General features: G+C 44.5%; 1 protein-coding gene across 1 annotated transcript in view; it reads right to left on the minus strand.

Moving 5' to 3' along the window:
* Positions 1-1,758, minus strand: part of LOC148368468 (fibroblast growth factor 14-like) — a 108,553-nt gene extending 106,795 nt beyond the window's left edge. Inside the window, exon 1 of the mRNA XM_088330483.1 lies at positions 1,114-1,758. Coding sequence (XP_088186609.1) covers positions 1,114-1,642 — 529 coding nt within the window. The 5' untranslated portion in view covers positions 1,643-1,758. The remainder of the gene's footprint in view (positions 1-1,113) is intronic.
* Between the last annotated feature and the right edge of the window lie 9,229 nt (positions 1,759-10,987).

Here is a 10,987-nt window from a genome sequence, read left to right on the forward strand (position 1 = left end):
CCTTTTCTCTTTCTCTCTCTTTCTCTTACTTTCTTCCTCTCCACCCTCTCGCTCACTCTCTTTTCTTCTTTTTTCTCTCTCTCTCTTTATATCTCACTTTCTTTCTCCCCCCCTCTTTTTCACTCTCTTACTCTCTTTCTCTCTCTCTCTGTATCTCTCTTTTGTTCTTTCTCTATTTCTCTATATTATTCTTCCACTCTTTCTCCCTGTCCCTCTTTCTTTCTGTTACTTTCTTGCTCCTTTTCCGGTTTATCTCTCTCTATCTAACTTTCTTTCTCTTTCTTTCTCTCATTATTTCTCTCTTTTTAATTTCTATCTCTCCTTTTCTCTCCGCTTCACTCTTTCTTTATTTCCCTCTTTCCTTCTCTCTTTCTCTCTCTTTCTCTTACTTTCTTTCTCTCCACCCTCTCGCTCACTCTCTTTTCTTCTTTTTTCTCTCTCTTTCTCTCTTTATATCTCACATTCTTTCTTTCCTCCTCTTTTTCACTCTCTTACTCTCTTTCTTTCTCTCTCTCTGTATCTCTCTTTTGTTCTTTCTCTATTTCTCTATCTTCCTCTTCCTCTCTCTCTCTCTCTCTGTCCCTCTTCCTCTTTCTTTCTGTTACTTTCTTCTTCTTTTTCTAGTTTATCTCTCTCTATCTAACTTTCTTTCTCTTTCTTTCTCTCATTATTCTCTTTTTAATTTCCCTCCTTTTCTATCTCTCCTTTTCTCTCCGCTTCACTATTTCTGTATTTCCCTCTTTCCTTTTCTCTTTCTCTCTCTTTCTCTTACTTTCTTTCTCTCCACCCTCTCGCTCACTCTCTTTTCTTCTTTTTTCCCTCTCTTTCTCTCTTTATGTCTCACTTTCTTTTCTCCCCCTCTTTTTCACTCTCTTACCCTTTTTCTTTCTTTCTCTTTCTCTCGCTCTCTCTCTCGCTTTCTTTCTCTCCCTCTCTCCCTCCTTCTCTCTCTGTCTTTCCCTCTCTCTTTCTCCCCGCGTGTCTTTCTCTCCTTCGTTCTCTCCCCCGTCTCCACTCGCCGCGCCACCGCGGCGCAAACAGCAGCGAGCGGTCGAACCGTCCGGCCAAGCAGCGTTCCCCGACGGTCTCCGGCGCGCAGGCGGTCCTACTCACCGGTCGGGTTCTTGGTCTTCTTCAGGCTCCTGCCACAAAGACACTGCAGCATATGCGATCCTTTTCTGAAAATCTTCTTCCAAATAAACCGCATGGATTTGGCCGAGAGAGGGGGAGAGTAGAAAGGAGAGCGGGGCGAGAGGCGCACCAGATGCGGCAGCCTCAATTTCCGCCGCCGCATGGGGGCCGGCCCGCCCCCCTCTTGGCACGCCGGAGGAAACGTCCAGTTCTCGGGCTTCCCTCCGTGAAGATGCACGAGAAACCAGCCCGCTTCCTCGACGTCTTCCTCCTCCCCGTCGTCGTCCACGCGCGCCCGGATGAGGACCACCTCCGCTTCGGGATGCTCAGCAGCGGCGGATGAAGATGGAGGAGAAGAGGAGGTCCGGAAGGGAGAGCGCCCGGCAGCGCTCCACTTCGAATGGCGTCGTCTGGTGGCGCGCGGCGCGGGGAGAGGAGCGGGCAGGCATGCGGATGCCCTAGCGGGAAGTCGGCGGTACGCGGCGGTTGTCTGCGCGGAAAGACATTGCATATTAGTGACGGAGCGGCCGCAGGGATCGACGCCTCCCCGGGGTTTGGAGTAAGGGCTTCGCGGGGGAGAGGATGCGGATGCCGGGGTGGATGTTCAGCGAGGCGCTGGCATCTTGGTAGCGCTGGAGCGGGCGACTGTACTGCGGCGCGGGTGGGGGGAGGTGTGTGCGTGTGTGTGTGGCAGGGGGGGCGCATCCACGCACGCGAGGTAGGGGGGGGGGGGGGGGGGGGGGATAATGGTATCGATCCGATACTGATATTTTACGCCAGGAAACGTTCAGGGGTGTCAAACTCATTCGAACTCGGGGTGGGGGGCACACGATAGAACAAACATTCTGTCGGGGGCCGGACCAGTAGATTAAAGAAAAAGAAAGGGAGGGAAAAGGATAGAGAGCGGGAGAAAGAAAGAAAAAGAGAGAGAGGGAGAGAGCGTGAGAAACAAAAGAGAAAAAGTCGTGAGAGAGGGGGGGAAAGAAAGGGAGAGGAAGAAAAAAATCCAAAGAGAAATAGAAAGACAGAAGGAGAGAAAAGAGAAAAGAAAGCGCGGAAGGTAGGGAGAGAGAAAGAGAAAAGAGAGAAAAGGAAAAAAGGAAGTTAGAGCATATGAAGTTAAAAAGACAAAGCGGGAGAAAGAGCAATAAAGGAAGAGAAAAAGAGAGACACAGAGAGTGAAAGAGACAGAGACAGAGAGTGGGAGAAAAGGGGTGGAAAAGAGAGAGAGGGAGAGAGCGTGAGAAACAAAAAAGATAAAAAGTCGTGAGAGAGGGGGGAAAGAAAGGGAGAGGAAGAAAGAAATCCAAAGAGAAATAGAAAGACAGAAGTAGAGAAAAGAGAAAAGAAAGCGTGAAAGGTTGGAAGAGAGAAAGAGAAAAGAGAGAAAAGGAAAAAAAGAAGTTAGAGCAAATGAAGTTAAAAAAATACAGAGAGAGAAAAAGACAAAGAGCAACAAAGGAAGAGAAAAATAGAGACACAGAGAGTGAAAGAGACAGAGACAGAGAGTGGGAGAAAAGGGGTGGAAGAGAGAGAGAGAGAGAGAGAGAGAGAGAGAGAGAGTACCGTGTCTTTGTTCGAGGCACCTGGCTTTGGCAACATCAAGTGGACATATTTCAACCTGCAGCTTGTTTTTCTCTTGCGCTTCTCTGAGTGTTGTCTCGCGGGCCGGATTCAATCCCTTAGCGGGCCTGATCCGGCCCGCGGGCCGCCTATTTGACACCATCCCCCTTTCATACCTGTCAACCTGTACGTTTTTGCCGTACAAAGAGTTCGCCGCGGTAGCCTCTATCTCGGTATCGATTTTTTTGTTGCAAATGAAGCAAGCTTTTGATGCTACTGTGCGCATGCGTCTGCCGCCTGGGGATTTCCCATCATGCATCATTCCGTGGTAGTTGTGTAGTCAAAGGAAGTCCGTCTCTTTTTAGAGAACCGGCTTTTTCGGCTCAACTCATAAAAGAGAGCCGGCTCTCCAACGGCTCACTTGCTTTGATGCATTAAATTATGTTGTATAAAGAAGTTAAGAAAAAAAGGAAGTATAAAAGGAGAAAATGAAAAAAGACAGGTTTGTGGTTATCCCTTTAATCAGTATATTACCAACAATAATTAAATGCAAAAAATGAATTCATAATTTGGCGAGAAGGATCGGAGACAGGCGGGAATAGCAAGTCGTTGGCCGGGACTGGAGATTAAAGGTCGGTAGCAGGAGGCAGGCAGGCAAAACAGGATAGGTAGGGTGAAGTCAGGTCCGGAAATAGGTTGGCAACAAAGATCGGGCAGAAAAAAAGCAGGGCAGGAACGAAGTCGGACGAAAAGGCTTACCGAGCTGAAAGTAACAGTTTGCATAACGATCTGACAGCTTCCAAGAGGAAGCCGGGGGTTTGAAAAGAGAGTGTCCACCAATCAGCTGCCAATCAAGCCGCCGCAGCTGCACTCAATCGGCAATCATGAGAAAATGTTAATTAACGATATATATAACGAAACGCATGTACAATATAACATGTTAAACGACATAAATAAACACGTTTGAAAAAAAAATATGGTGCGAGATTATTTTGTACTTTGTAAATAAAAATTCGACAGTTTATAAGGGCGACAGGTATGCCCTTTGGAATGAGAGATACTAAAAATGTTCATTTTCAACGAGGCCCACTTTAAAGGGCTTCTGGTGCAACTTATAAATAGAACTCAAATAAATGCAATGACTTCTGAAGATTGGATTCGTCTGCTTGGAGGAGTAAGTGGCCAGGAGCTGCAGTACCCTGTTCTGCAGATATAAAATGTATAAGTTTGGTCAATATGTGCCTTCTGAAGGATTTTATACATTTGACTATAAAGGATTTTGTACGATCAAATACAAATGACATTTAATCCAAAAGATATTCACTGGCTGGGCTGTGAGGCAGGTCGATGCCACCTAGTGAAGAATGATGTTCACAGGAAAGGCGGGGAACTGGGAAAAAGGGCTGATAAGATAATCAGCACTTCTCGACGGCCCTGGTGACGTAGAAACACTCTGGGATGTTTTGAGCATTTCAGACATCGAGGCGAGGGGGCTTTCCTGGCACGCCCACGGGAGGGGCCGGCACACCAGCTTGTGGGAAAAAAACGTGGGCCAGGAGAAGAAAGGCAGAAGATAGAGAGAGGAGGCTGGACAGAGACTCGAGCGACACTAATTCGGCTAATTCGATGGAGTTCACTTAGTTAAATTGTTTAAGAAATTAAATTTGCCCCCGTGTGGAAATGCCGGTCTCGAACGCGCAATGTTAAGAGAATGCAGGTTTGAACAATTTAGTGAACGGTGTATTTTAATATATTTATTTTATATTTATATTTATATTGGAGACACAAAGTACTACGAATAAAAAATGTTTTGGGTGCCATGGTCCATTTGTATGTCTAAAACAAAAACATTACTACAGAAAAACTACCAAAAATTGTTAGAACCGGTACCAACAGTGGACCCAAATGCGTAACGGTTCACACAATGCTTTGAAAAGGAAAAAGACCGCACAGCGAGCACCATATTGCGGGAAGCCCTCGAGGACGAAGCCTGGTCGGGGATCGGAAGCAAGTCGGGTAGCTGGGACGGGAGAACGGAGCGTGGTCGAAGATAGGAAGCAAGTCAGGTAGCCGGTACAGGAGAACAGAGCGTGATCGGAGATCAGAACAAGTCAGGTAACTGGAGACTTTACGAACAGTGACGTGTTTACTTTTTTTGCGTTGCAGCTCATTGCTCCCTGCAGGGTGGGCTTTTTCCACGCGTTTATGTAAATTAGTGATATTGCCACAGTAGCAGACCGCTTTAACACACAAGTGATACCTGAGATTGTCCTTTTCTGTACTTTACGAACGGTGACGTGTTTACTTTTTTTGCGTTGCAGCTCATTGCTCTCTGCAGGGTGAGCTTTTTCCACGTGTTTATGTAAATTAGTGGTATTGCCACAGTAGCAGACTGCTTTAACACACAAGTGACACCTGACATTGTCCTTTTCTGTACTTTACGAACGGTGACGTGTTTACTTTTTTGCGTTGCAGCTCATTGCTCTCTGCAGGGTGAGCTTTTTCCATGCGTTTATGTAAATTAGTGGTATTGCCACAGTAGCAGACCGCTTTAACACACAAGTGACACCTGACATTGTCCTTTTCTGTACTTTACGAACGGTGACGTGTTTACTTTTTTGCGTTGCAGCTCATTGCTCTCTGCAGGGTGAGCTTTTTCTACGCGTTTATGTAAAGTAGTGGTATTGCCACAGTAGCAGACCACTTTAACACACAAGCGACACTTGACATTGTCCTTTTCTGTACTTTACGAACGGTGACGTGTTTACTTTTTTTGCGTTGCAGCTCATTGCTCCCTGCAGGAGGAGCTTTTTCCATGTGTTTATGTAAATTAGTGGTATTGCCACAGTAGCAGACCACTTTAACACACAAGTGACACCTGACATTGTCCTTTTCTTTACTTTACGAACGGTGACGTGTTTACATTTTGGGTTGCAGCTCGTTGCTCTCTACAGGGTGGGCTTTTTCCACGCGTTTATGTAAATTTGTGGTATTGCCACAGTAGCAGACCACTTTAACACACAAGTGACACCTGACATTGTCCTTTTCTGTACTTTACGAACGGTGACGTGTTTACTTTTTTGCGTTGCAGCTCATTGCTCTCTGCAGGGTGGGCTTTTTCTACGCGTTTATGTAAATTAGTGGTATTGCCACAGTAGCAGACTTCTTTAACACACAAGTGATACCTGACATTGTCCTTTTCTGTACTTCACACCGTGCTGCGTTTCCTGTTTGCCTCTGATATTTTTAGCTCCTGGTATGTGTGGACGCATAGACAGCAGGATGCAAAATCAGGCTAGGTAGGGAGAGTTGCTAAAGCTGGGTCAGTCAGTCACATACTCTGGGGTAAACTTGAGTGACAGTAGAAAGGGATATGCTAGCAACATAGAGAAGCTAGCCTTTGAGGGAATTGAGTGAAATATTGATCCCAGGTTAATAGTATCAATTCGATCCAAGTACTTCGCTACTATGGATGATATCGATATTTGGATCGCTCCCCCCAGCAAGAGCGGCAGTCGGAAGATCACTGCAGGGAAGCTCTGCTCCGGCACATGTTGTGCCTCAACCTCCGCAAAAGTCTCCATGAATATTTGATCGGTCACTTCTCAATAATCCATAAACTCCGCGCGCAAATGCCAAGAGCTCGGGGGCGCCCTCTGCTGTCGATTTATAACGTATCTTGTGAAGGAGAGGGTGCAACCACTGTGATATCCGGTGCGGGACTTTCACAATAAAAGAGCAGGCAGGGAACTTGCCTGACATAAAAACATCTCATCTCATCTCATCAGCTGCACCACTTATCCTCAGTAGGGTCGCGGGGGTGCTGGAGCCCATCCCAGCAATCATCGGGCAGTGGGCAGGGGACACCTTGGACTGGTTGCCAGCCAATCGCAGGGCACACGGGGACAGACAACTCACTCGCTCATTCGCACCTAGGGACAATTTGGACCGGCCAATTCACCTGAAATACATGTTTTTTTTGGAATGTGGGAGGAAACCGGAGTGCCCGGAGGAAACCCACTCAAGCACGGGGAGAACATGCAATCTCCACAGAGGAGGTTCGATCTCAGACAACTCACTCGCTCATTCACATCGAGGGACAATTTGGACCGGCCAATTCACCTGAAACGCATGTTTTTTTTGGAATGTGGGAGGAAACCGGAGTGCCCGGAGGAAACCCACTCAAGCACGGGGAGAACATGCAAACTCCACACAGGAGGTTCGATCTCAGACAACTCACTCGCTCATTCACATCGAGGGACAATTTGGACCGGCCAATTCACCTGAAATGCATGTTTTTTTGGAATGTGGGAGGAAACCGGAGTGCCCGGAGGAAACCCACGCAAGCACGGGGAGAACATGCAAACTCCACACAGGAGGTTCGATCTCAGACAACTCACTCGCTCATTCGCACCTAGGGACAATTTGGACCGGCCAATTCACATGAAATGCATGTTTTTTTGGAATGTGGGAGGAAACCGGAGTGCCCGGAGGAAACGCACGCAAGCATGGGGAGAACATGCAAACTCCACACAGGAGGTTCGATCTCAGACAACTCACTCGCTCATTCACATCGAGGGACAATTTGGACCGGCCAATTCACCTGAAATGCATGTTTTTTTGGAATGTGGGAGGAAACCGGAGTGCCCGGAGGAAACCCACGCAAGCACGGGGAGAACATACAAACTCCTCACAGGAAGTCTGGAGCTGGATTTGAACCCACTCAGGAGGTTCCCACAGAACTATGCCGCACACGTGCTAACCACTACGCCGCCGTGCTGCCCGACATAGAAACATGATGTTTGAAAACTAAGATAGGGCAATCCAGCATGACCAGATGTTTATCGCTTGAGCAATCATTGACTCAAATACGGCACCTTCATTATCTGGTCGCCGTTGTTCTTTTATGGGACCGCAGTTTCGAGAGGGTTCTCCATTCTGGCCTTGGTGCTGTGGAATGCTCTGCCCACTGGGATTCGATCTGCAACCTCAGTGGGACCGTTGCGATCTGTCTTAAAAGACACTTATATTCATTAGCTTATGAATGAGTTATGTCTCATGCTAACAATGTCCTCATGATAAGGTTTTTGAATTTTTCTTTGCCCTCATGTAGGTTTTAGATCAGGGATGGTGTCAAAATCGTCTGTAGATTGCAATAATATGTGGTCTGTGCAGCTCTTTGAGACTCTTTGTGATTAAGGATGACAAAAATAAAAATGACTCGACTAGAGGTTTTTGAGTTTTTCCTTTCCCTCGTGTAGGTTTTAGATCAGGGATGGTGTCATTATAGTGTGTAGTTTGCAATAATATGTGGTCTGTGCAGCTCTTTGAGACTCTTTGTGATTAAGGATGTCAAAAATAAACATGACTTGACTTGAAGTTTTTGAGTTTTTGCTTGCCCTCATGTAGGATTTAGATCAGGGATTGTGTCATAATAGTGTGTAGTTTGCAATAATATGTGGTCTGTGCAGCTCTTTGAGACTCTTTGTGATTAAGGATGTCAAAAATAAACATGACTTGACTTGAAGTTTTTGAGTTTTTGCTTGCCCTCATGTAGGATTTAGATCAGGGATTGTGTCATAATAGTGTGTAGTTTGCAATAATATGTGGTCTGTGCAGCTCTTTGAGACTCTTTGTAATTAAGGATGACAAAAATAAAAATGACTTGACTAGAGGTTTTTGAGTTTTTCCTTTCCCTCGTGTAGGTTTAAGATCAGGGATGGTGTCATTATAGTCTGTAGTTTGCAATAATATGTGGTCTGTGCAGCTCTTTGAGACTCTTTGTGATTAAGGATGTCAAAAATAAACATGACTTGACTTGAAGTTTTTGAGTTTTTGCTTGCCCTCATGTAGGATTTAGATCAGGGATTGTGTCATAATAGTGTGTAGTTTGCAATAATATGTGGTCTGTGCAGCTCTTTGAGACTCTTTGTAATTAAGGATGACAAAAATAAAAATGACTTGACTAGAGGTTTTTGAGTTTTTCCTTTCCCTCGTGTAGGTTTAAGATCAGGGATGGTGTCATTATAGTCTGTAGTTTGCAATAATATGTGGTCTGTGCAGCTCTTTGAGACTCTTTGTGATTAAGGATGTCAAAAATAAACTTGACTTGACTTGAAGTTTTTGAGTTTTTGCTTGCCCTCATGTAGGATTTAGATCAGGGATTGTGTCATAATAGTGTGTAGTTTGCAATAATATGTGGTCTGTGCAGCTCTTTGAGACTCTTTGTAATTAAGGATGACAAAAATAAAAATGACTTGACTTGAGGTTTTTGAGTTTTTCCTTTCCCTCATGTAGGTTTTAGATCAGGGATGGTGTCATTTTAGTGTGTAGTTTGCAATAATATGTGGTCTTTGCAGCCCTTTGAGACTCTTTGTAATTAAGTTTGTCGAAAATAAAAATGACTTGACTTGAGGTTTTTGAGTTTTTCCTTTCCCTCATGTAGGTTTTAGATCAGGGATAGTGTCACAATAGTCTGTAGTTTGCAATTATATGTGGTCTGTGCAGCTCTTTGAGACTCTTTGTGATTAAGGATGTCAAAAATAAAAATGACTTGACTTGAGGTTTTTGAGTTTTTCCTTTCCCTCATGTCGGTTTTAGATCAGGGATAGTGTCATAATAGTCTATAGTTTGCAATAATATGTGGTCTGTGCAGCTCTTTGAGACTCTTTGTAATTAAGGATGTCGAAAATAAAAATGACTTGACTTGAGGTTTTTGAGTTTTTCCTTGCCCTCATGTAGGTTTTAGATCAGGGGACAGTGTCATTATTGTCAGGGCGGACCAGAACAGAGCAGGAGACCCCAGAGCGTTCGTACAATTCTTTATTTGGGGAAGCGTAAGGGTTAGCGGGAGACGTGATCAATCGTAGCGTGGGGGCGGAGGCAGGTCGAGTTTACCAGGACTGAAGAGAAGATCGTAGCGTGGGACGAAAGCAGGTCGGATCGGAGGCAGGTCGGATCGGCGGAAGGCAGGCAGAATCAGGTAAACAAGAAGGCACATGTAATCGGGAGCGTCTTACGGGGTACAGAAGTAATCTCCGACCAAGAGTTCTCCGCGTAACGCGTTTAAAAAGGGAGCATTAACCAATCAGGAAGCACATTCCAGCGCGCCACCTGATTACCCCAGGTGGCTCCACTTGGGTAATCATGACAATTATAGTCTGTAGTTTGCAATAACATGTGGTCTGTGCAGCTCTTTGAGACTCTTTGTGATTAAGGATGTCAAAAATAAAAATGACTTGACTTGGGGCTTTGAGTTTTTCCTTTCCCTCATGTAGGTTTTACATCAGGGATGGTGTCAAAATAGTCTGTAGTTTGCAATAATATGTGGTCTGTGCAGCTCTTTGAGACTCTTTGTGATTAAGATGACAAAAATAAAAATGACTTGACTAGAGGTTTTTGAGTTTTTCCTTTCCCTCATGTAGGTTTTAGATCAGGGATGGTGTCATTACAGTCTGTAGTTTGCAATAATATGTGGTCTGTGCAGCTCTTTGAGACTCTTTGTGATTAAGGATGTCAAAAATAAACTTGACTTGACTTGAAGTTTTTGAGTTTTTGCTTGCCCTCATGTAGGATTTAGATCAGGGATTGTGTCATAATAGTGTGTAGTTTGCAATAATATGTGGTCTGTGCAGCTCTTTGAGACTCTTTGTAATTAAGGATGACAAAAATAAAAATGACTTGACTTGAGGTTTTTGAGTTTTTCCTTTCCCTCATGTAGGTTTTAGATCAGGGATGGTGTCATTTTAGTGTGTAGTTTGCAATAATATGTGGTCTTTGCAGCCCTTTGAGACTCTTTGTAATTAAGTTTGTCGAAAATAAAAATGACTTGACTTGAGGTTTTTGAGTTTTTCCTTTCCCTCATGTAGGTTTTAGATCAGGGATAGTGTCACAATAGTCTGTAGTTTGCAATTATATGTGGTCTGTGCAGCTCTTTGAGACTCTTTGTGATTAAGGATGTCAAAAATAAAAATGACTTGACTTGAGGTTTTTGAGTTTTTCCTTTCCCTCATGACGGTTTTAGATCAGGGATAGTGTCATAATAGTCTATAGTTTGCAATAATATGTGGTCTGTGCAGCTCTTTGAGACTCTTTGTAATTAAGGATGTCGAAAATAAAAATGACTTGACTTGAGGTTTTTGAGTTTTTCCTTGCCCTCATGTAGGTTTTAGATCAGGGGACGGTGTCATAAAAGTCTGTAGTTTGTTATAGTCTGTGGTCTTTGCAGCTTTGAGACTCTTTGTGATTAAGGGCGACACAAATAAATAATAATTGATTTAAGCTTTTTGAGTTT

This window comes from Urocampus carinirostris, chromosome 3 (assembly GCF_059441175.1).
Source record: "Urocampus carinirostris isolate Australia breed hairy pipefish chromosome 3, RoL_Ucar_1.0, whole genome shotgun sequence".
Classification (NCBI taxonomy): Eukaryota; Metazoa; Chordata; class Actinopteri; order Syngnathiformes; family Syngnathidae; genus Urocampus; species Urocampus carinirostris.